Source organism: Heteronotia binoei, chromosome 21 (assembly GCF_032191835.1).
Source record: "Heteronotia binoei isolate CCM8104 ecotype False Entrance Well chromosome 21, APGP_CSIRO_Hbin_v1, whole genome shotgun sequence".
NCBI classification, from domain to species: Eukaryota; Metazoa; Chordata; class Lepidosauria; order Squamata; family Gekkonidae; genus Heteronotia; species Heteronotia binoei.
The window spans coordinates 8,122,028-8,148,387 of NC_083243.1; the positions used below are offsets into that span (position 1 = coordinate 8,122,028).

The 26,360-nt window shown below is 46.8% G+C and overlaps 1 protein-coding gene across 1 annotated transcript; it reads right to left on the reverse strand.

Moving 5' to 3' along the window:
* Positions 1-425: 425 nt before the first annotated feature.
* Positions 426-26,098, reverse strand: LOC132588952 (uncharacterized). The gene is made up of 3 exons (XM_060261440.1): positions 26,007-26,098; positions 6,707-7,046; positions 426-807 (listed from the first exon to the last, which is right to left on the reverse strand). Exons 1-3 carry the CDS (start codon positions 26,096-26,098, stop codon positions 571-573), a joined length of 669 nt encoding a protein of 222 aa, XP_060117423.1. The 3' UTR covers positions 426-570.
* Between the last annotated feature and the right edge of the window lie 262 nt (positions 26,099-26,360).

A 26,360-nucleotide genomic window follows, 5' to 3' on the forward strand; every position in this document is an offset into this window, starting at 1 on the left:
CGTAAATGAACGGACGAACGAATGAATTTCTTTATTGTTTTAATATTGCTTATTGTGTATTGTAAGCTGCCTTGAGTCTGCATAGAATGGCTGGGATATAAATATAACGTAAATGAACGGACGAACGAATGAATTTCTTTATTGTTTTAATATTGCTTATTGTGTATTGTAAGCTGCCTTGAGTCTGCATAGAATGGCTGGGATATAAATATAACGTAAATGAACGGACGAACGAATGAATTTCTTTAATAGGGCAGCCGCCAAACTGGAAGCACTGTGTCACTGTGGAATGCACCTCCCTTGCCCCGCCCTGTGCAAAACAGGTTGGAATTTTTTATAAAACTAATTTGCAAAAAGTAAATATTTTCAGTTTTGCTTGTCATCCTGGAAACGAGGTCACAAACACACATACACACAACAACGGCTGTGTGACAAGTTGGCTTTATTGGAGTTCAAACCACTACACTCTCATAGCACACAACAAGCAACTGAAACTTTTTAAAACAGCAAAGCCATTAATCGCTTGACACAAAATCGCTTGGTGCCAGGGCTGTTCTCGTCGTTGGCGCTTCAAGCGGCAGGTGAGAGCACTGGGTACTCTTGCTGGGAGATATTCCATTTGCCCATGGCAGCCGGCTGGGAATTATTCCATCTATCCAAGATAGCCAGCACGCGACTTTCGAGTTGCAAAGGGAACGCATCTTGTGGTACCAACATAGTCCCAACCATCGTCAACATTAAGCCCAGGGCAGCAGCTGAAAAGATGATGGTAAGCGCGGTAACCGGGAAGAGGGCCTGAAGATTCCCCTGTGGAGAGGGAAGAAGAAAGAAGCCAGAGGGTTATGACGGAGGAGACAGTTTGGTGTAGTGGTTAAGTGTGCGGACTCTTATCTGAGAGAACCAGATTCCCCACTCCTCCACTTGCAGCAGCTGGAATGGCCTTGGGTTAGCCATAGCTATTGCAGGAGTTGTCTTTGAAAGGGCAGCTTCTGGGAGAGCTCTCTCAGCCCCACCCACCTCACAGGGTGTCTGTTGTGGTGGGAGAAGATATAGGCGATTGTGAGGTGCTCTGAGTCTCTGATTCAGAGAGAAGGGCAGGGTGTAAATCTGCAGTCTTATCTGGGAGAACCGGGCTTGATTCCCCACTCCTCCACTTGCAGCTGCTGGAATGGCCTTGGGTCAGCCATAGCTCTTGCAGAGGTTGTCCTTGAAAGGGCAGCTTCTGGGAGAGCTCTCTCAGCCTCACCTACCTCACAGGGTGTCTGTTCTGGGGGTGGGGGAAGGTAAAGGAGATTGTGACTGCTTTGAGTTTCAGAGTATAGGGCAGGATATAAATCCAATCTCTTTTTCTTCTACTTCTTGACCTTGACGTCCCTCCCTTGTTAAATTTTATGAAGCAGCCACTCTTTAGCATGGGGGGGGGGGGGTGGAGGGAATGAAACACTTGAAAATGTCCTGTGGAAAACTTTCCACACACACCCCGCCCCCAAATCTCTGGTGACGTGTTTTGGATATTAAAGAAAGGCACTTTATAGACCATGTGTCCCCAAATTAGTGTCCATGAGACCCCAACACTGTTCTTGGTGCCCATTTGGTGTTTTTAGAAAGTGGGTGGGGCCAGGTGGGACTTCAGCCCAGCAGGGCTTCTGATTAGCCATTGGAGACCTGATTGCCTGGGCAGATTAAAATGTTGCTTCAGTGGCAGCTGCCACTACTGTGTTGGTTTTACTCTCTCAGTTTGGTGTAGTGGTTGAGCGCACAGACTCTCACACAGAGCTATCTCAGGAGTTGTCCTTGAAAGGGCAGCTGCTGTGAGAGCCCTCTCCAGCCCCACCCACCTCACAGGGTGTCTGTGAGGTAGGTAGTGTAGCCAGTTTGGTGTAGTGGTGAAGTGTGCAGACTCTTATCTGGGAGAACGGGGTTTGATTCCCCTCTCTTCCACTTGCACCTGTGAAATGGCCTTGGGTCAGCATTAACTCTGGCAGAGGTTGTCCTTGAAAGGGCAACTTCTGTAAGAGCTCTCTCAGCCCCACCCACCTCACAGGATGTCTGTTGTGGGGGGAGAAGATAGAGGAGATTGTAAGCTGCTCTGAGTCTCTGTTTCAGAGAGAAGGCGGCGTATAAAGGGCAGTCACATTGGGAGGAGAATGCTGCTGTGAAGAAATACATTTTTGTTCCTGGGAGGTTTGAAAGGAGCAAAACCTCCACTCTGAGTTTTAAAAGCCACCCCCACCCACCACAGAGAACAGGAAAGCGGAGAGGTCAGTTCAGTTGCTTTCCAGACTTAGTTCATCCTCATACAAATGCTAATCGGTCTAGCTAGAGACAACAGGAGGGGCCAACCTCAATTCTAGCAGTGAACAGAGATTTGGTAGTGTTAACAGCTATAGCAGAGGTGGCTAATCTATGGCACGGAAGCCACATGTGGCTCTTTCACACACATTGTGTGGCTCTCGCTGCTAGTCCCACTGCCTCACATCAGCATTTCTCTCTTTAAATCACTTCCAAGCCAAACCAGCTAGTGGCTCGAAGAAGGCATTTAAATTTGCTTTCTTTCCACTTTTCTCTCCCCCATCTATTTGCCTTTTCTTTCTTCCTTCCTTGCAGCTCTCCAGCATCTGATGTTCATGTCTTGTAGCTCTCAGACATCGGATGTTTATTCTGCGTGGCTCTTACATTAAGCAAGTTTGGCTACCGCTGGGCTAGGGAGTCTTCAGAAAGGAAAACTCTGGAGGCATCAGAAAAAGATTCCTTGACCCGGCCTGAATGGGTCAGTGGGAGGGGAAAATTCCTTGCAGCAGGAAAGAGGTCCCTTTCCTTGGGGGCTGGGTTCAAGATCATACACTGACCTTTCCCCTGCCAAGTACAAAACAATATCCAGGACACAGTTGATGACTAATACAAAACAAAACTGAATCCAACACTCTATAAGCAGTATACCATAAATGTGTTATATTACTAAACCTAGTACTAGTTCTGAATTCATGTACAAAATCTTGATTAATAATAATTCATTCATGGAATCATAGAGTTGGAAGGGAACCCCAGGGTCATCTAGTCCAACCCCCTGCACAATGCAGGAAACTCACAAACCCCTCCCCCTAAATTCACAGGATCTTCGTTACTGTCAGATGGCCATCTAGCCTCTGTTTCAAACCTCCAAGGAAGGAGAGCCCACCACCTCCCGAGGAAGCCTGTTCCACTGAGGAACCGCTCTAACGGTCAGGAAGAATTTCCTAATGTTGAGCCGGAAACTTTTGATTTAATTTCAACCCACTGGTTCTGGTCCTACCTTCCGGGGCCACAGAAAACAATTCCACCCCATCCTCAATATGGCAGCCCTTCAAGTACTTGAAGACGGTGATCCTATCACCTCTCAGCCGCCTCTTCTCCAGGCTAAACATCCCCATTTCCTTCAACCTTTCCTCATAGGACTTGGTCTCCAGACCCCTCACCATCTTCATTGCCCTCCTCTGGACCATTCCAGCTTGTCTAGATCCTTCTTAAAATGCGGTGCCCAAAACGGAACACAATACTCCAGGTGAGGTCTTACCAGAGCAGAGTAAAGTGATACCATCATTTCACATGATCTCGATGCTATTATCCTGTTGATACAGCCCAAAATTGCCTTTGCCTTTTTAACCACCACATCACAATGTTGACTCATGTTCAGAGTACGGTCCACAAAGACCCCTAGATTCTTTTCACACAGACTACTGCTAAGACAAGTCTCCCCCATCCTATAACCATGCATTGGATTCTTCCTACCTAAGTGCAGAACTTGACATTTATCCCTGTTAAAATTCATGATATTGGTTTCAGCCCAGTTTTCCAGCCTGTCAAGATCATCCTGTATCCTGTTTTTGTCTTCTACTGTATTTGATGACCAACACAAATTAGACTTCCAATTTAGCATCATCTGCAAATTTAATAAGCATTCCCTCCATTCCTTTATCCAAATCATTGACAAAGATGTTGGAACAAAACAGGTCCCAGGACAGATCCTTGAGGCACTCCACTTGTCACTCCTCTCCAAGAGTTTGAGGGACCTTTCGCAAGCACTCTTTGGGTGTCGTCTGTCAACCAGTTACAGATCCACCTAACGGTAACAGGATCCAAACCACATCTTACCAACTTGCCGACAAGGATAGTATTAGGGATGTGCATTTATTTTGCAAACGTTTAAACGTACCTTTTTGGAAAATTTTATTTATTTCTTATAAAAAATTAAATGATAGCCTTATAGTTGTGGGTGGGGCCCCTATGTCTCTTGGCAACCAATATTTTTAGACCCAGTCCGCCACTAGATAGATAGATAGACAGACTGACAGAACGAGCAACCTCAAATGGTTTGGAGGGGGCCCCTCCTAGGGTCTGGGCTAGTGACTTCAAACAGGGTATGGAAGGAAAGGAAAGGTCCCCTGTGCAAGCACCAGTCGTTTCTCATTCTGGGGTGATGTTGCTTTCACAATGTTTTCATGGCAGACTTTTGACGGGGTGGTTTGCCATTGCCTTCCCCAGTCATCTACGCTTTCCCCCCAGCAAGCTGGGGACTCCTTTGCCCAACCTCGAAAGGATGGAAGGCTGAATCAACCTGGAGCTGGCTACCTGAACCCAGCTTCCGCCGGGATCGAACTCAGGTCGTGAGCAGAGCTTAGGACTGCAGTACTGCAGCTTTAACACACTGTGCCATGGGGCTCTTACTAAACAGGGTAGACAGGCTGCTAACTAGATTGGGACGGGCTGTTAGTCTGCGGCAGCAGAGCGAAGCTGGCATCCTGGGGCTGAAAACCTGCCACAAAGTTTCAGCTTCTTGGTACTGCTGGACTCCCACGTTCTCTAGGCTGCAAAAGGGCTGCCTCTCTCTCCCAGCTGCCGCCACTCCGTGGAGAGTTTTCCAGCAAGAACCAGGATAAGAAAAGGCAGGCAATGGGAGGGAGGGAACCCAACCCAAAGCTGACCAACGCCCTTCACAGGCCAACTCTTGCCTTTTTACCAAATCGCCGTCTCGCTTCTCCCAAAATTTCTGCAGAGAGCCACCCACCCACCCCAACACACTTCCCCCTCTCTCGGTCAGCCCCAAGAAACACCTAGCCAAGGGGCGTTTCCGGAGAAGTTCCCGGAAGAACCAGATGGAGGAAGCAGCTGCACATTCAGAAGCCCTAAGGCCCGGCCGAGATGGACCTGTCTGCAGGGGTGTTTTTGTAGCAGGAACTCCTTTGCATATTAGGCCACACACCCCTGACATAGCCAGTCCTCCAAGAGCTTGCAGGGCTCTTAGAACAGGGCCTACTGGAAGCTCCAGGGGGATTGGCTACGTCAGGGGTGTGTGGCCTAATATGCAAAGGAGTTCCTGCTATAAAAAAAAGCCCTGGATCTGTGGCTCCACAGAGCACCTGCGGGAAGGGAGAAGGGCACGCTGAACGCCCTGGAGAGGCCGACAACCAGTGGTGGACTGGGTCTAAAAATACTGGTGTCCAGGAGACAAAGGGGGCCCACCCACGACGATATCGTTTTGTTTTTATAAGAAATAAAATTTTCAAAAAAATACGTAAGTGGAACAAAGGTACAATTAAAACTTTTGCGGAAGAAATGTATGTGTATATATATATATATATATATATATATATATATATATATATATATATATATATATATATATATATATATATATATATTAGTAATTATAGTGTACGTATATTGTACATTTTACTGGCAGTACGCAGTAGATATTAAATGTCAATACAGATTGCATCTTCTCCAGGGGAGCTGATCTCTGCCAGTTGGCGATCCGTTCTAAATGTGGGAGATCCCCAGGCCCCACCTGGAGGCTGGCAACCCTAAATACCAGGGGTGGCCAACGGTAGCTCTCCAGATGTTTTTTACCGACAACTCCCATCAGCCCCAGTCAGCATAGCCAATGGCTGGGGCTGATGGGAGTTGTAGGCAAAAAAAAACATCTGGAGAGCTACCGTTGGCTACCCCTGCTAAATACAATGCAAATTTTAATTGCATTACAGTAATAATACCAGAACTTCTATTTTCAAGCGACTAAAAGGACATAAACATTTTTAACACATTGTTTAAGGGGGCCCAAACTTCATCAGGGACCCACTTGCCGTCCAGCAAGCTGACACACTAGCCAGTCCATAGAGTTGCCAAGTCCAATTAAAGAAATATCTGGGGACTTTGGGGGTGGAGCCTGGAGACTTTAGGGGTGGAGCCTGGAGCAAGGTTGTGACAAGCATCATTGAACTCCAAAGGGAGTTCTGGCCATCACATTGAAAGGGACCGCACGCCTTTTAAATGCCTTCCCTCCATTGGAAGCAATGAAGGACAGGGACACCTTCTTTGGGGGCTCATAAAATTGGACCCCACTCACAGGGTGTCTGTTGTGGGGGAGGAAGGGAAAGGAGATTGTAGGCTGCTCTCAGACTCTGTCCTTGGAAGGGCAGCTTCTGGGAGAGCCCTCTCAGCCCCACCCACCTCACAGGTGTCTGTTGTGGGGGAGGAAGGAAAACGAGATTGTGAGTTGCTCTGGGACTCCAGTATCATCGTCTTCTTCTTCTTCTTCTGTCAGTGGTACACGGTGCCAACGCTTGATGTGCAGTCCCGCCAGGGGATCGGCAACCCCCTGCCAGTCCGCCACGGCCAACAACTCCCTCCCCCCAAGCTTTGAAGGGGAGGCGACCGAAGGCAAACTCACCTGAGGAAAGTTGCGCATGATTGCAGCTTCGAAGGGCGCGGGGCAGCGCAGCCAGCAGACGGTCACGAAGGCGGAGGGGAGCCCAGACGGGGGCGCAGGTTTCTCTGGACTCGCTCGCGTTTCGCCTGCTGCTGCTGCCTCCGCCAGCCCTCCGGTATTTATCAGCGGCTCAGCCGGGGAAGCGCCGGGGAGGGGCCCGCCCGCAGGCAGGAAGGCAGGCGGATTCTGGGCTTCCGCCGCAGCAGCCGCCAGGGGGCGTGTTGACCCAGCGAAGCCGCCTTTTCCCCGGGCCGGGCGCAGGAGCCGTCCAATGGGCAGATTGGGTTTCGGAAATTTATCACTTTTGCAGGATGGATCCAGAGTAGGGTCGCCAATCCCCAGGTGGGGAGGAATAAGCAACAAGAAGTAAAAGTCCTCCTTCACCCAAAGGGGGATTAACGCGTGGAATGTCTTCTCTTATGTGACAGAGTGTTGGACTGGATGGGCCACTGGCCTGATCCAGCATGGCTTCTCTTATGTTCTTATGTGACACAGAGTGTTGGACTGGATGGGCCACTGGCCTGATCCAACATGGCTTCTCTTATGTTCTTATGCTCTGTGCTGGAGTCCTTGTCTGAGGAAGTGTGCTTAGAGAGCACGCGAAAGCTTCCATTCTGAATAAAACTTGGTTGATCTTAAAGGGACCACTTGATTCCTGCTTTGTTCAACTGCTCCAGGCCAACGCGGCTGCCCGCTTGGGTCTAGCTCCGTGTATAGTTCACCTCTTGTCAATTTCCTTTCTTAAAAAAAATCCACTCCCACAATTTTAGTTGTTTGTATCGAAATGTTTACTGATGACAATAAGTCTGGATTTGCACCATGTATGCACAGGATACTGCCACATATTTAGAAGTATCAGCTTACAGGTATAATTGGTCTACTGCAGGGGTGGCCAGTGGTAGCTCTCCAGATGTTTTTTGCCTACAACTCCCATCAGCCCCAGCCAGCATGGCCAATGGCTGGGGCTGATGGGAGTTGTAGGCAAAAAAATATCCGGACAGCTACCGTTGGCCACCCCTGGATTCCTGTTTCGCAATATTGCTTTATCCAAGCCCAAATTTAAACCATCTTGGCTTGGGCCGGGCCATGTGTGCACCTATTTAAGATTTGGCAGGGAATTTTATTACCTTTTATGGCTATCCAGACCAAATGGCCAAGCCACACTGTTTTATGTGACCATGTGATCAATTAGTTTGCCCTCTTAATCGACAAACTGCACAGTATTCCAGCCACAATACCTGATCCCCTCGTCTGATGAGGTGTGCTTAGAGAGCACACGAAAGCTTATGTTCTAAATAAAACTTGGTTGGTCCTAAAGGTGCCACTTGACTCCTGCTTTGTTCAACTGCTTCAGACCAACACGGCTGCCGCCTTGGATCTATTTAAGATTAGGTAGCAGAGATATATATTTTATAAAGAACATAGACAAACACAAATATCTTTTAAAAAAAAAACTTAAAGCACGCTTAAAACGTTAGCACTCATTGGTCTTAAAGATGCTTTCTTTGTATTTCTCCCATGGGATCCAGGGAACTGGGCAAAGGAAGCCCTGGCTCTTTCCTTCCTTCTCCAAGGGACTGGAGAGGGGAGGAGCCTCAGCCAATAGAAGGAAGAGAGGCTTGGCTCAGTAGCTCTGCTGTGCAATTGAGAGAGCCTGGCAAAGCAAGCTATTCCTCTCCCCTTTCTCCCCAAGAGAGGAGCCTCAGCCAATGGGGAAAATAGAGGTTTTGCTTTGTAGCTCCTGCAAGCCTTGCAAAGCTTGCTGTTATGTAGAAGGAAGCAAGATATAGGGAGAAGGAAGCAGATGACATCCAGTTGCTCGGGAGCCTGATAGGAGCCCTTTGGAGGCCTGATTCGGCCCCCGAATTGCATGTTTGACACCCCCGAGCTAGCATCCCTTGTGCTCTGTACCAAGAGATGGTGTTTTAAGATGAGCAAATCATGGCCCTGGGTGCCTGCCTGGCTATTTGCCCCTTAGAAGCTCAGAGCAGATATTCTTTATCCCCCACTTTGCTCCTCAGTTGGGACTCAAAGCAATTTGGAACCTTGTTCTCCCCCTGTTCCATTTCCCCACAACAACCCAGAACGAGGCATGCAAGCAAAAAATAAACATATGAAAGGTCCCTTGTGGGGTTAAGGGAACGCGTTTCACCTCGGAACAAAACGAGGCTCTGTGAATGCTGTTTTGCACCTAGGCTGGCCAGTCCCCAGGTCCCAGCGGGGGTTCTCCTGCTTTCCCAGGCTCCTCCCCCCCCAGTCAACTGGCCAGCAGGGGGAAGCCCTGCCCCACAACCATCAACAACAACAACAACAAAATTTTATTTGTATCCCGCCCTCCCCGCCGGAGCAGGCTCAGGGCGGCTAACAGCATAATTCAAGTCTTAGTTATACAGAAATGAATAAAATTACATTTAAACATTATAAACATTTTATACACAACCATCATGTGACTTTCCACTTCCAGAGGCTTCAGTCTCTACCTGGAAAGCCTTCCTCTTGGGATGGTGTGTCTGCGTCTTTAAGGCTGAAGGGGAGCGGGGAGCGGGGCGGGGAGGCAGAACAACATGGCTGTGAAAGGAGCCCAGACCCTCCGTTTGTTGCACAATCCTTGCAGAGCTTTGAACCTTTGCTTGCCCTGTGTTACTGTGAAAAACTTGGAAGTTCAGCAACTCGTGAATACAGGTGTCAATCAGCCATGTACAAATAGAAATAGTAATTGTAAGTCATAAAACAGACAAACTTATGATCTATAATCAGCATCTTAAAGTAAGTATGGGTCAGTCAGAGTACGTAACTTCTTTCTACTACTATTCCATGTAGCGAACAGGGTTATGTCTGTACATGAAACCATGGTAAAAAGGATTCCAAGGGTTTTTTTTTCTATCTTGTACTATCTTTCATAAAGATGAAAGTGAGTTCAGTTCTGCTGTCCCTAGTATTTTTTTCAATCAGTTCTTGCTTTTTTGGCATTTCTGGGTGTTTTCAGTTTTTTGCAATTAAAATCCTTGCTGCAGTGATAATGTGTGCCATCAAATGTCATATTTCCCTTGAGTATTCCTTGGGGAAAATGTTCAGTAAAAACAATTCCGTCTTAAATTGAATTTGTATTGAATTTAATTGAATTTCTCAATACATTTTGCAGTAATTCCTGAACCATTTCCCAATATTTTTTCACCGTATCACAAGACCACAACAACCCATAAAATGTTCCCATTTCCAATACTTATTGGATACATTAGCATACATCTTAGACAATTTTTTAGGAGTCGTGTACTGTTTATAAAACATTTTACACAAATTTTCTTTAAAAGTAACAGATCTAGTCATGTTTATATTAAATTTCCAAAAAGCTCCCCAAGTGTCCATATCAACATCATGGCCCATGTTCTGAGCCCATTTAGTTAATCTTTAACAATCTCATCTTGCATCTTCATTTGCAACAACAAGGAGTATATTTTCTTAATCATGTTATTCTGTCAAACCCATTTTGTTCCTTGGAAAAACCCACAGACTTGTCTTTAGCATCTCTAGAATCAATTTGTAATCTCAGCCACCAGTCTAAAATCACATTTTGTGATTTGAGCTCCTCGTTAGATTTTAGTTGTCAGTATCTTTCAGAAGTTGTTCATATCTTAATATCATATCTTGAGATAATAAGGCAGATTGAACAAAAGCTTCCACTGGTGAGACCCATTTTGATATATTTGCAGTTTCAGCCATGCCCATGTTGTGTAGAGGGATTTTCTGAACAAATGATTTTTAAAATAGTTATGACCCTCTGTTTTTTGATACCACAAATAAGCATGGCACCCCATAGTGAGATCATGGCCTTCTAATAGCAAGAGGCTGCTGAGAGGTGATATAATCACCATCTTCAAGTACTTGAAGGGCTGTCATATAGAGGATGGTGTGGAATTCTTTTCTGTGTCCCCGGAAGGTAGGACCAGAACCAATGGGTTGAAATTAAAAGAGTTTCTGGCTCAACATTAGGAAGAACTTCCTGACCGTTAGAACGATTCCTCAGTGGAACAGTCTTCCTCAGGAGGTGGTGGGCTCTCCTTCCTTGGAGGTTTTTAAACAGAGGCTAGATGGCCATTTGACAGTAATGAGGATCCTGTGAATTAGGGGAAGGTATTTGTGAATTTCCTGCATTGTGCGGGGGGGGGGGGGTTGGACTAGATGACCCTGGAGGTCCCTTCCATCTCTATGGTTCTATGATTCAGTCAATCAAAATATTTATTATGATCACAGATCAGAATAAAGCAAAAAGGTATCAATCGAGGGAAATAATATAAAACTAGAAAGAAGTCTTATCTTGCTCTGAAATAAAACAAATCAACTTGTTGCTGTGGATCTCTGACCTATAAGCAGCTGCAAAAATTTTTGCAGTTAATAGTTGTTCAAGAGTTTGTTACTTTCAGAAGACTCTGCAGAATTCTAATTATTCTAATACTGCAGATTGTCATTTTTCAGAACCACTATTGCAAATTTAGTCTAACTTAATTGGCTAACATACCTCAGTTATTTTCTAAATTGTCTAGGGACAGTGTGTTCTAGTTAATGACAATAATTTCCCCAGATGTAAACACAATCACCAAATTATTTTAAAATAGTATGTTCTAGTTAATGACAACAATTGCCCCACATGTAAGATAAACACAGTCGCCAAGCCATAAGCATTTTATATTTACCAAACCCACCCACCCCACTCTTAACCCAAACAATACGCAGTGTTATGCCAACAACAGGAAATGAATCTCATCCCCCCTTCTTCCGGCCTGAAAGTCCAGGATACACTGTAGCCTCATAGCTCTCTAATATGGTTCTTCTGGATTGCTGGAATTCGAAAAGTCAATGCGAAGCAGACTTATTCAATGCCTTAGGCTGCTTTCAGTCATAGATGCAAATGAAAGTACAATCCAAATTTTTATAATCCTTCCATGAAAGAAATAGTCACTGCAGTTAGGTATTGTAATCCAATAGAAGAAGAAAATATTGGATTTATATCCCGCCCTCCACTCCGAGTCTTAGAGCGGTTCACAATCTCTTTTATCTTCCTATCCCACAACAGACCCCCCTGTGAGGTGGGTGGGGCTGAGAGGGCTCTCCCAGCAGCTGCCCTTTCAAGGACGACCTCTGCCAGAGCTATGGCTGACCCAAGGCCATGCTAGCAGGTGCAAGTGGAGGAGTGGGGAATCAAACCCGGTTGTCCCAGATAAGAGTCCGCACACTTCACCACTACACCAAACTGGCTCACCAAATAGGCCCCAGAAGTTTGCAAAACTTCAAAATCAAAGCCAAAACTGGCCAAACCCTTATAAGAGCCAAAGTAAGTTATAGATCTAGAAAGACAAATGCAAAGGATATTCCAGATATTCCACTTATCTTCAGATCAGCCAGGAAACTTTAAGTAAAAGTAGACATCCATAACTAGGTAACATCCAAACAGAGAGTAGTAGTCAAAGTAAAACTTCATTGGAACAGAATCAAAGTTAAAATCTCCAGTAAAGAAAAGTCGGTTGAAACCCAGATCTTCAGGGAAGGGTGGCCTGCCAAACTTCTGCCAACCCACCCTCCCCTTTTCAATATCAGTCTATCTTTGTTCCATGGTAATAAATCCCAACACTATTCCGGTCCAAGTAAAGTAAAATAACTTACAGTCAGACCTAGGGGAGGGACGGTGGCTCAGTGGTAGAGCATCTGCTTGGTAGGCAGAAGGTCCCAGGTTCAATCTCCGGCATCTCCAACTAAAAAGGGTCCAGGCAAGTAGGCGTGAAAGACCTCAGCTTGAGACCCTGGAGAGCTGCTGCCAGTCTGAGTAGACAATACTGACTTTGATGGACTGGCAGTCTGATTCAGTAGAAGGCAGCTTCATATGTTCATATATATGCAGACCAATTTTGCACTCACCCTACACCGCTCTGACGTTCCTCTTTTTCAGCGCGGTGTCCTTCTGATTTCCCGCTATCTCCCCAGGTCTTCAGCATTTATCGCCGTTTTTGCACGGCAAAGAGAAACCGCTAAAAACCTATTTCTGTTAAAACTGTCACAATCCAGCAGGAATCAGCAGAAGCGCTTGAATCAATTTAAGCTGTGTGGGTGTTCGCTTCTAATGCCATTTAAAATGGCGATTGCATCAGTGGAGCGTAGGGACGACTGAGAGTTCGAGGACCTGACCGCCGTTGAGATCCTCGGCTCTCGCCAAGCTCCCTGCTTCAGGAGACCCTCCCCTGAGTCTCTGTTTGAGTTCTCCTTCTGGGGAACCCCTCCAAGTGCTCGATATAGGGGGTCGACAGAGCAGCGCTCTGCAATCGGCCCTGTCAGCGAGGCTCCAAAACCCGGAACTCCAATCCCCACTAGTCCTCACGTGGAGCAAAATGGCTGGAGAAAGGATGTCTCCGATGCATTGATGTCGCATCTCTCTAGAGCATAGATCCAGGTGGGCAGCTGTGTTGGTCTGAAGGACAAGGTTTGAGTCCAGTGGCACCTTTAAAACCAGCAAAGTTTTATTCAAAGTATGAGCTTCTTTGTGGAATCACACTTCACATTCAGTGAGGAAGTGTGCTTGCACAGGGAAGATTATACCTTGAATAAAACTTTGTTAGGCTCAGGGCCAGTTTGGTGTAGTGGTGAAGTGCATGGACTCTTATCTGGGAGAACCAGGTTTGATTTCCCACTCCTTCACTTGCATCTGCTGGAATGTCCTTAGGTCAGCCATAGCTCTTGTAGGAGTTGTCCTTGAAAGGGCAGCTGCTGGGAGAGCCCTCTCAGCCCTCACCCACCTCACAGGGTGTCTGTTATGTGGGGAGAAGATATAGGAGATTGTAAGCCACCCTGAGTCTCTGATTCAGAGAGAAGGGCGGGGTATAAATCTGCAATTCTTCTTTTTTGTGCAGGAACGCACAGGAACACAGTTCCAGTTGGCTTGGGGGCAAGGTGTGTGGTCTGATATGCAAATGAGTTCCTGCTTGGGTTTTTCAAAAAATCCCTTTGTGAAACAATGGTGATGCCAGGGGGTGTGGCCTAATATGCAGGTAAGTTCCTTCTGGGCTTCTACAAATAAAGACCTGGTTAGTCTCATAGGTGCCCCTGGACATAAATACTGTTCTCTCTGGAACATGGAAGTGACACGGGCAATGATTTGGGAATGTTCCCAATCTCTATGGATTTTACCATTGAGACTGGGCAAAATGCTAGAGTGTTGATGATGTCACTTCCAGTTTTCAGCCAAACATAAGAACATAAGAGAAGCCATGTTAGATCAGGCCAATGGCCCATCCAGTCCAACATTCTGTGTCACACAGCGGCCAAATATATATATATACACACACACACACACACACACACACACACACTGTGGCTAATAGCCACTGATGGACCTCTGCTCCATATTTTTATCTAACCCCTTCTTGAAGGTGGCTATGCTTGTGGACGCCACCACCTCCTGTGGCAGCGAATTCCACATGTTAATCACCCTTTGGGTGAAGAAGTACTTCCTTTTATCCGTTTAACCTGTCTGCTCAGCAATTTCATCGAATGCCCACGAGTTCTTGTATTGTGAGAAAGGGAGAAAAGTACTTCTTTCTCTACTTTCTCCATCCCATGCATCATCTTGTAAACCTCTATCATGTCACCCCTCAGTCGACGTTTCTCCAAGCTAAAGAGCCCTAAGCGTTTCAACCTTTCTTCATAGGGAAGGTGTTCCAGCCCTTTAATCATTTTAGTTGCCCTTTTCTGAACTTTCTCCAATGCTATAATATCCTTTTTGAGGTGCGGCGACCAGAACTGCACACAGTACTCCAAATGAGACCGCACCATCGATTTATACAGAGGCATTATGATACTGGCTGATTTGTTTTCAATTCCCTTCCTAATAATTCCCAGCATGGCGTTGGCCTTTTTTATTGCAAACGCACACTGTCTTGACATTTTCAGTGAATTATCTACCATGACCCCAAGATCTCTCTCTTGGTCTGTCTCTGCCAGTTCACACCCCATCAACTTGTATTTGTAGCTGGGATTCTTGGCCCCAATGTGCATTACTTTGCACTTGGCCACATTGAACCGCATCTGCCACGTTGATGCCCACTCACCCAGCCTCAACAGATCCCTTTGGAGTTCCTCACAATCCTCTCTGGTTCTCACCACCCTGAACAATTTAGTGTCATCCGCAAATTTGGCCACTTCACTGCTCACTCCCAACTCTAAATCATTTATGAACAAGTTAAAGAGGGTGGGACCCAGTACCGAGCCCTGCGGCACCCCACTGCTTACCGTCCTCCACTGCGAAGACTGCCCATTTATACTCACTCTCTGCTTCCTATTACTCAGCCAGTTTTTGATCCACAAGAGGACCTGTCCTTTTACTCCATGACTCTCAAGCTTTCTAAGGAGCCTTTGATGAGGAACTTTATCAAAAGCTTTCTGGAAGTCAAGGTAAACAACATCTATCGGGTCTCCTTTGTCCACATGTTTGTTCACCCCCTCAAAGAAATGTAACAGGTTAGTGAGGCAAGATCTTCCCTTGCAGAACCCATGCTGAGTCTTCCTCAATAACCCGTGTTCATCAATGTGCCTACTCATTCTGTCCTTGGTAATGGTTTCTACCAACTTTCCCGGTATTGAAGTCAGACTGACTGGCCTGTAATTTTCCGGATCTCCTCTGGAACCCTTTTTAAAGATGGGGGTGACATTTGCTACCTTCCAGTCCTCAGGAACGGAGGCAGATTTCAATGAAAGATTACAGATTTTTGTTAGAAGATCCACAAGTTCAACTTTGAGTTCTTTCAGAACTCTCGGATGTATGCCATCCGGACCCGGTGACTTATTAGTTTTTAATTTGTCTATTAGTTGTAGGACCTCCTCTTTTGTCACCTCAATCTGACTCAGGTCTTTCAACACCCCTTCCAATATTAGTGGTTCTGGGGCGGGCAAACACTTCTCATCTTCCACGGTGAAGACGGAGGCAAAAAATGCATTCAGCTTCTCAGCCATTTCCCTATCCTCCTTCAGTAATGCTTTTACCCCATGGTCATCCAAGGGCCCCACTGCCTTCCTGGCTGGTTTCCTACTTCTAATATATTTGAAGAAAGTTTTATTGTTGGACTTTATGTTTTTTGCAATATGCTCCTCATAGTCCCTTTTTGCCTGCCTGATCACAGTCTTGCATTTGATTTGCCACAGCCTGTGTTCCCTTTTACTAATCTCACTTGGACTGGTTTTCCACCGCTTAAAGGAGTCCTTCTTACCTTTTACAGCTTCCATTACTTTGTTTGTTAACCACGCAGGCATTTTCTTATGCCTGTTTGTGCCTTTCCTAACTTGTGGTATATATTTTATCTGAGCTTCTAGGATTATAGTTTTAAATAGCATCCAAGCTTCCCCAAGGGTTTTGACCGTATGTACCTTTCCTTTCAGTTTCCTCCTCACATGCCTCCTCATCTCAGTGTATTTACCCCTTTTAAAGTTAAACGTGGTTGTGGCGGTCTTTTTGGACAACTCCCTATTTATCTCTCGGCTTTAAGAAGATTTAAGAAGGGTGCAGTAGTCCACGTCTGCTGCAGGCTCGCTGGTGGCTGACAAGACCAATGCGGGACAGGCAGATCCGGCAACAGTGGCTGCAGGGAAAAGTCTGATTTGGGGTTGGTGCTGTAGCAGTGCGATTCTTCCTCAATCTCCTTTTCTCCTCAAGACCAGCTATGCGTGCGTTCTCAAAGGAAGAGACAGCCTGGTGGATGGTGTGCCTCCATGCTTTGCGATCTGAGGCTAGGTCAGACCACTGGTGATGGTTGATGCGACAGGTGCCAAGGGATTTCTTCAAGGAGTCCTTGTACCTCTTCTTTGGTGCCCCTCTATTTCGATGGCCGGTGGAAAGTTCGCCATACAGAGCAATCTTGGGAAGGCGGTGGTTTTCCATCCTAGAAATATGCCCTGCGCAGCGCAGCTGCGTCTTCAACAGCAGTGCTTCGATGCTTGTAACCTCCGCCCACTTGAGGACATCAGTGTTGGTCACAAAGTCACTCCAGTGGATGTTGAGGATGGTGCGAAGGCAGCACTGATGAAAGCACTCAAGGAGTCGCAGGTGATGACGGTATAAAACCCACGATTCGGAGCTGTAGATGAGCGTTGTCATCACAACCGCTTTGTAAACATTGATCTTTGTGCCTTTTTTCAGATGCTTGTTGCTCCACACTCGTTTGTGCAGTTGGCCAAATGCACGATTTGCCTTTGCCAGCCTGTTGTCAATCTCCTTGTCGATCTTGGCATCTGAGGAGATGATGCACCCCAGGTAGCTGAACTGCTGGGCTGTCTTCAGAACTGATTCACCCACAGTGATGCAGGGAGGGTGATAATCTTCCTGGGGTACAGGCTGGTGGAGAACTTCTGTCTTCTTCAGACTAACTTCTAGGCCGAATAGCTTGGCAGCCTCTGCAAAGCAGGACGTCATATGCTGCAGAGCTGATACCGAGTGGGAGACGAGTGCAGCATCATCAGCAAATAGTAGCTCTCGGATGAGTTTTTCCATTGTCTTGGAATGAGCCTTTAGTCGCCTCAGGTTGAACAGGCTGCCAACGGTGCGATAGCGGATGTAGACACCATCGTCATCATCTAGATCTACTGCAGCTCTTTGAAGCATCATGCTAAAGAAGATCGTAAAGAGAGTTGGCGCGAGAATGCAGCATTGCTTTACACCTGTGCCTATTGGGAAGGGCTCCGAGAGGTCGTTGCAGTGTCTGACTTGGCCTCGCTGGTCTTCATGTAGCTGGATGATCATGCTGAGGAACCTTGGGGGACATCCTAAACGTTCCAAGATTTGCCACAGGCCTTTCCTGCTAACGGTATCGAAAGCTTTGGTAAGGTCGACAAAAGTCACATATAGACCCTTGTTCTGTTCCCTGCATTTCTCTTGGAGCTGCCTGAGAACAAATACCATGTTGGTGGTGCTCCTGTTAGCTCTGAAGCCGCACTGGCTCTCTGGGAGGAGTTCTTCTGCAATGGTGGGCACCAGTCTGTTCAGGATTATTCTAGCAAGGATTTTGCCTGCGGTGGAGAGCAGGGTTATCCCCCGGTAGTTGGAGCAGTCTGACTTTTCTCCTTTGTTCTTGTGTAGAGTGATGATGATTGCATCGCGAAAGTCCTGTGGTAGTTTGCCTTGTTCCCAGCAGGTGACAAATACTTTGTGAAGTGTGCTATGTAGTACTGTGCCCCCATGCTTCCAGATCTCTGGTGGAATTCCATCAACTCCTGCTGCCTTGCCACTTTTCAGTTGCTTGATGGCTTTAACAGTCTCTTCTAGGGTGGGGATCTCATCCAACTCTGTTTTCACTGGTTGAAGTGGGGTGAGGTGGATTGCTGAATCTTGAACTATGCGGTTGGCACTGAAGAGAGCCTGAAAATACTCCGACCACCGGTTCAGTATGGATGCCTTGTCTGTGAGGAGCACTTGGCCGTCTGCACTACGCAAGGGACTCTGAGCCTGATATGATGGGCCATATACTGCCTTCAGGGCTTCGTAGAACCCTCTTAAATCACCAGTGTCTGCACACAGCTGGGTTCTCTCTGCAAGCTTGGTCCACCACTTGTTCTGAATGTCTCGAAGCTTGCGCTGGAGGTTGCTACATGCAGCGCGAAAGATTGCTTTTTTCCCGGGACAGGAGGGCTGAGCAAGATGTGCTTGGTAGGCAGATCTCTTTTTCGCTAGTAATTCTTGGATCTCTTGATTGTTCTCGTCAAACGAATCCTTGTTCTTCCTTGTGGAGAACCCGAGGACTTCTTCAGAGATCAACATGATGGTAGTTTTTAGGTGTTCCCAGAGTGCTTCTGGAGAAGGGTCTGTGGGGCAACTGGGGTCCTCAATTCTTGACTGGAGTTTTGCCTGGAAGGCAGCTTTAACTTCGGCTGACTGAAGGCTGCCAACCTGAAGCTTCCTCCGAGGGATACCTCCTCTCCTGGGTGTGGGTTTAAAGTGAAGACGGAGATTGCATTGTACAAGACGATGATCCGTATGACATTCCGCACTGGGCATTACTCGGGTGTGTAAGACGTCTCGATGGTCTCTCTGGCGCACCAGAATGTAGTCGATAAGGTGCCAGTGCTTGGACCGTGGGTGCATCCAGGTTGTCTTCAGGCTGTTCTTCTGCTGAAAGATAGTGTTGGTGATGGTGAGCTGGTGCTCCGTGCAGAATTCTAGCAGGAGGCGCCCGTTATCATTGCAGTTGCCAATGCCGTGTTTGCCAAGTACTCCTTTCCAGGCTTCCGAGTCTTTACCTACTCTGGCATTGAAGTCACCAAGGTTGATCACCTTGTCCTCTGTAGGGGTCTTCTGTACGAGGTTGCGTAGATCAGCATAGAACTTGTTCTTTTCTGCAGGATCTGCTTGAAGGGTTGGGGCATACACACTGAAGAGTGTTGCATGCTACTTGTTTTGAAGTGGGAGGTGCATGGACATGATGCGATCTGAGTGACCTGTTGGCAGGTTTTCGAGTTTAGAGGCAATGGAGTTCCTGACCATGAAGCCAACACCAGAAAGGCGGCTGTCAGCCTTTGGCTTACCCGACCAGTAGAGGGTATAGCCAGCACCGTGTTCTTGAAGACTACCTTGCTCAGGAAAACGGACCTCACTGAGAGCTGCTATGTCGATATTCAACCTGAGAAGTTCGTGGGCAACTAGAGCAGAGCGTCGTTCAGGGCGACCACTGCCTACTGTGTCAAGCATGGTTCTGATGTTCCAACATGCAAGCTTTAGTCTTTGCACACTTTGTGAGGCAGGTGCATGCCTTTTCTTTGTTGTTATTTTTCGACCGCAAGTAAGGATGCCCGTTGACCGTGGCTAGCCAACTGGGGGGTGGCAGACAAGCTTTGTTTAGGCCACCTTTTCTAGGCCCCTCTCCATACGGAGCAAGTAGTGCTGTCCCTAAATAAGGCTGCTTGGTCGTTCAGGGTGCTGCCGAAAAATGCTTTCATCTCCAGGTCAGCATCAGGCGACCAATACCCTGAACCGCCTACATGCAGGATCGGGACTGTGGCTTCCAGTGGCATCTTCCACCTGCCGTTTCGCCTCTTGCCCATCGCTGCAGGACTTGGTATGTTGTGGGTTGTGCATGTGGATACCCTTCAGGCCTGCGCAGAGGAATTTTTAGGTGAAGCACAGTGTGCGCAGTACTGGCTCCACCCTTTCACCATGGGGTCATCTGCCATGGCTCAGTAAGCCGGGATGCCGGCAGCGAGTCCTCCAGGTGGTAGATGTTATTGGGAACACAAGAAAAATCGGGATCTGGGTTCCTGGTCCTTACAGAGCCCCCAGGCTAAGAGCCACAGGCCAAGAGCCCTTTAGCTCTCGCCCTGGCAAGGCGCAGCTTAATAATGCAAAGAGGGTGGGGAACACAGCCACTCCTAATCAATCAGCAACAATCACCTTCAGCCCACTCAAACCAAACAAACAGCAGTTCCCCAGCAACCACAAACTCAGAATTTTCAGCAATCACACAGTCACACAAACTCAGCAATTCTCAGCAACTTCTCCAGCTGCTTAATAATAATAATGATACTTTTTATTTATATCCCGCCCTCCCCGCCGAAGCAGGCTCTGGGCGGCTCACAACATATTACTTCAATACAATACAATCATATAATTCAATAAATACTACATTATAAAACTATCATTTAAATCGACATTCCAATTAAAATTAACAGTTATGGTGCTAAATTACAGGTTTTTAATAAACTGATGGTGGAGTAGAACAGCAGCGAATCTATCATTTGCTCAGCATTCAGCGAAGGCCATCTTAAAACCAGTAGTCTTGCAGGCCTTGCGGAATTGGTCAAGACTCCACAGGGCCCGCACTTCATCCGGAAGTTGATTCCACAGGTGTGGAGCTGCGATAGAGAAGGCCCATTCCCTTGTGTTCTTCAATTTGGCCTCCCTCAGCCCACGGATATTCAGCTGGTTCTTTCCCGCTGACCTCAGTGCTCTCTGGGGTTTGTATGGGGAGAGACGGTCCCTCAGTTAGGCAGGCCCTCGACCATATAGGACTTTAAAGGTAATAACCAGCACTTTGTACCGAACCCGGTATGCAACTGGCAGCCAGTGCAGCCCACGCAGCCCCGGCCGTATGTGCTCCCACTTTGGGAGCCCTAACAATAGCCTAGCTGCTGCGTTCTGCACCAGCTGCAGCTTCCGGGTTCGGCACAAAGGCGGCCCCATGTAGAGGGCATTACAGTAATCCAGTCTTGAGGTGACCGTTGCATGGATCACTGTTGCTAGGTCCCGGTGCTCAAGGAAGGGGGCCAACTGCCTCGCCCGTGCTTAGAAAGCCAAACTTCACCCTTGTAGCACTTCTTCTCTGAAATGTGCTCAGCCTCTGGCAAGACGCAGCTTAATAATATCTTAGGTGGACATTAAATTTTATGACTCATTGCAGCAAATGGATTGGAAAATCATAGAAAGCTCTTATCTTAGCCATAATTAATTTAATATTCTACTCTGGGAAATCCCAAGATGCAGGCCATCTGCTATACCAGCAGATTGTTTCCTTAAAGCTGTCTTTCAGACTTGGGACAAACTTTGTAGTCATTTAGCTCCTTCAATCTCTCTAGTTTCTTGGTTTTTACTGGGGCATCTGCATAATTCTTATTGTGCTTGGAGGCATGCTGATTTGTGCAGCTTTAAAGACATAATGTTAAAGGGTGCTTTGATTGATAAACAGGCCTTGGATAAAAAGGCTGGGAAAACACTATCTTGGTTTGAGTTTTTGCAGGTGAAACACGCGGTAACATCTTTTTATAAAAATCAAGATTTTGGACGTGCTCTCACATTTTCTGAAAATCTATTGTCTTTTCCCTCTTCTAAACCCCAAGGACTGATTTCTTATATATATAAAGGATTGTTGGAGAAGGACAGTGAGTAACTCCTTTCCTATCAAAAAGCTTGGCAGAGAAATTGTTTTATTAATTTAAATGAGACTGACTGGCAACAGATCTGGACCTCACCTTCATATTCATCGGCTGTATTAAATATTGATCTACAAACTCAAAAAATTTTGTTCAGTGGTATTTGACACCCAAAATGTTGCATCATATTTTGCCACATAACTCTTCCCTATGCTGGAAGAATTGTGGTGGAGAGGGCTCGTTTGTCTACTGCTGGTGGTCCTGACCAGCGGTAAACTCATTTTGGTCTCGGATCTTGGAAAAGATTAAGGATATCACAGGTTACACTCTCCCTGTTAAAATGGAACTTATACTTTTAGATTGTTGGGTTGGTATTTGCATTCCAACATCTAGTAAATTACTAATATCATTTCTACTTGCTGCAGTCAAGATGGTCCTAGCTCAGTTCTGGAGATCTCCTAATTCCACACCCTTAAAAGTTTGGTATGCAAAAATATGGGAGGTATATGCAATGGATAAAATTGCAGATAGCCTAAAATACCCTTCTCAATCAGATGGTGATATGTCTACAATGTCTCCAATGGTGATATGTCTCCAGTGGTTGCCTTTTCTTGAATTTTCTTTTGCTGATTCGGACCTTGCAAGGTCGTACATCCCCAGCAGATATTTTGATATTATTAATCTAATGTAATGAATGCAATTGAATTGTGATTAGTGTATTATTTTCTTACCCATACTGCCAGTTGTGAAGTTGTATAGTTTGGTTATGTTTTGTAATTGTGTATTGTTTGAATGTCCTACTTAAGTGTTTAAGTAGGGATGCTGAAGATGTGACTAAAGATTATACTGTACTTACTTTTTGATACCAATAAACTGTTTTAAACTTAAAAAAAAAAAGAGGGAAAGGCCTGGAACGAGAGTGCCACCTTGTGGCTGTTTTTACGGGGTGGTTTGCCATTACCTTCCCCAGTCTTGTACACTCCCCCCCCCCCCCAGCAAGCTGGGTACTCATTTGACCGACCTTGGAAGGATGAAAGGCTGAGTCAACCTCGAGCTGGCTACCTGAACCAGCTTCCTCTGGGATCAAACTCAGGTCGTGAACAGAGTGCTGCGACTGCAATATTGCAGGTTTACAACTCTGTGCCACGGTGTCAAAGTGTTAGCAGAGGGCTATGAAGAACTTGTGTTTGTATGAAGGGGACTCTGCTGTATAGATGGAGAATGGGAACTTTTAAGACGGTCTTCCCTGGGATATTTTCTCCTTCTTACGCATGCTTGGAATTGCTGTTCTTCAAAAATCTTTTCACATCTCTGTGATTTGTTTGAAGTCACTATTAATCATTTCTTTTTCCTGCCTTTGGGATCTGGAATGTTCTGCCTTAATAAAGCTCCTTCTTTTTCTCTGTTCTGCTACTGACCCAGTGTTTTCATTTTGGTTAAGTAGGTTGATAAAGGACCCGGATTTACCACTAGAAATTAAGAACAACATTTGGTTTTTATACCCTGCGTTCCTCAAAGCAACTTACAATCTCCTTCCCTTCCTCTCCCTACAAAAGGCACCTTGTGAGGCGGGTGGGACTGAGAGAGCTCTGAGACAACTGTGACTGATCCAAAACCACCCAGCTGGCTTCATAAGGAGGAGGAGTGGGGAATCAAACCCAGCTTTCAAGATTAGAGTCCACTGCTCACAGCCCTGGTACGTGGGGTTGTGCCACCTCCTGTGTCGCGCCTCCCCCCCCCAGCTCTTGTCAATTGCATGTGCGGCACGATGGCGTCACAAAGTGGTAGGGCCACCTGGCTCTTCAGAGGCTTCATTGGAAGACTCCAAAGAGCTCAGGGTTTTAACAGCACCTGGCCGCTTATGCATTGAAAGTGACCAAGCGGCACCTTCATGCAAAGGCGCCGCTCGGCCGCTTTCAACCCAAAAGTCGTGGTGTACCGCTAAAACGCTGCGCTCTTTGGAGGCTTCCAAGGAAGCCTCTGAAGAGCCAGGTGGCCCTGCATGATGATGTCACTTTGTGACATCATTGTGGCATGCACTTGTGAAATTGACAAGAGCTGGCGGGGGGGAGGTGGCCAGCACTGAAATTGCTGAGTGCACCAGAGCGGTGTGGAGCTTGGGGCCGCTAGAAAAGTGACAGCGAAAAGAGTGGGGGTCGGGGAAAGGAGGGACCATAATAGTCCAAGGGGGGTTACAGGCCTGGCCAACAGCCAAAGCGCTAGCAACTCAGAGAGGTTGTAACCTCAAGGATACCTCAAGCAGACTTGAAAGCAATCAGTAGTGAGACCCTAGACACCAAAACCAGGACCTGACTTGTGAAGGGAGAGGCATTGGAGAAAATTTTGCCCCTATAGAAAGCATGAGCGGAGCCATAGCTTTTTCAACTCCCTCCCCTCTTGAAGAGCAGGGCCGTAGCCAGGATTTTAAAGGGGGGGGGGCTTTTTAAAAAGTCAGGGGGCATCCTTTCTCATTGGGATTGGATTCTGTCATTTGAACAAGGGAGAGACTGGGGGGAGAAAGAGGGCTTGAGTACTGGAGTGCGGAGCTGCGGGGGAGAGAGAAATGGAGGCATGGGTGGCGGACTGTGGTAGCACCCGGCGGGAGACGAGGCAGGCAAACTAGCTGCTTGCCAGGGGCACCAGGAGGGGGTGGGGAGCCCAATTTGTCACCCCCAGCCTCCTGGTGCCCCAGGCAACCACCTAGTTTGCCTAGTGGGTGAGCCGGCCCTGGGAGCTGCTAGAAGAGCCTGTTTCCCTAGTAACTATAGAAGCAGACCAGCATGGTCTACCTGGGTTAAACAAAACTGAGAACTATAAGAACTAAGAGAAGGAGAAAAACGAGGCACTCCTTCAGAGATTCAAGTTTTACAGCAACTGTAGTTTGCCTTGTGATTTTTAGCAAATTTACATTTGCACTTGGGGAATTTGCACTTGAGAAACCAGAATGGGGGTATGAGAAAAAACGTGGGTGGGACTAGCAAAGAGTCTGAATCTCACCAACTTTTGTATGCACGATGGTTTAACAGGAGATGAGTTGTTTTCATCCTGAAATGGGACCCATCTCGACAGCTTGCAAAAGTATTTAGCCCAGAATTCGTTTATCAATAGATGGGACCTCTCTCACAAGAACTGACAGCTAGACTTTCAATTGAGCTTTCCAAAATATTGCTAGCAGCAAACTGTTATTCTTTTCTTGGCTGAAACATGAGACCAAGAAGGGAAGTGTTGGAGTTTAAAACACAGGTATTGGAAATGCAGAAAGACATACTATCCTTATTCCCAAGAGTCAGACATAGACCTGCTTATAGGGCAGTTTTTGTTATGTGGACAGGTACATGGAGAGCCAGTTTGATGTAGTGGTTAAGTTTGTAGACTCTTATCTGGGAGAACCGGTTTGATTCCCCCACTCCTCCACTTGCAGCTGCTGGAATGGCCCTGGGTCAGCCAGAGCTCTCTTATCTGGGAGCACCGGGTTTGATTCCCCACTCCTCCACTTGCAGCTGCTGGAATGGCCTTGGGTCAGCCATAGCTCTCTTATCTGGGAGAACCGGGTTTGATTCCCTACTCCTCCACTTTCAGCTGCTGGAATGGCCTTGGATTAGCCAGTTATCTCAGGAGTTGTCCTCGAAAGGGCAGCTGCTTTGAGAGCTCTCTAAGCCCCACCCACCTCACAGGGTGTTTGTTGTGTGGGAGAGAAGATATAGGAGATTGTGAGCCACTCTGAGTCTCTGATTCAGAGAGGGCAGGGTACAAATCCCAATTGACGTCTCTTGGCCCTGCATCTTCCCATAGTTCAAAGGCTTCAGTAATGGTCCCTTTGAATTCTGTGAAGCTGCATGGCTGAGTGACATCATTAATTGGGATCCCCAGAAGGAAATTTATTGCATGTGAAATTTAGATTAAGAGAATTGCCCTTGAGCGGAACAAGACGATCTGACCAAGGGCTACGTCCTAAAACATGCTGGATGTCTGGAAATCGCGTTGTGTTATGTGTACATATTTGGAGGCTTTAATAAACCGTATAATATCCACAAGGAAGTCTGCTTATTACAAAGATACGGCTAATATATATTTTTGAGGAAGGCTACTTTGCTATTACTTCAGGGATATTGTGCACACACAGCTGAACCTTTGGGCTTTGAAGAACATTTTGCTATTACTTCAAGGACATTGCCTATATACAGCTGAGCCTTTGGGACTTTTGTTATTTGTTATGTGCTATGTACCATTTATATTGTATGAATTCTTTTGAACATTTTTGTATGTAGGCTGTTATAAAACACAGGTTTTTTTGTTAATTGCAGTGGCGGTGCTAGGATGCCGCCCCAAGACTAGACTGGCACCCCGGGCAAGTTGCCACTGCCGCCCCAACGCCAGCACCAGCAAGGACGAGCGCAGCTGCAGCGAGGTTCCCGATGTCAGTGTGTGTGCCGCTGCTGCCCACTGTTGCTGTGCCTCTTGCATCTGTGATGTGGGAGGTAGAGCGATGGCAGACAGTGGCAGCACGCTTGCCGATACCGGGAGCCTTGCTGTTGCGTGGGTCGGAGGGCCCGAACTGGCACCCTCTTCCCAGCTCACTGCTCTAGGCAGCCGCCTACTGTGGCTCAATGGACGAGCTGGGCCTTGGTAATTGAATTTATGTATCTTATTACTGTGTTTCCTTTCTATTGTATCTGATGAAGTATACATGCATACGAAAGCGTACTTTCTGAATAAAACTTACTTG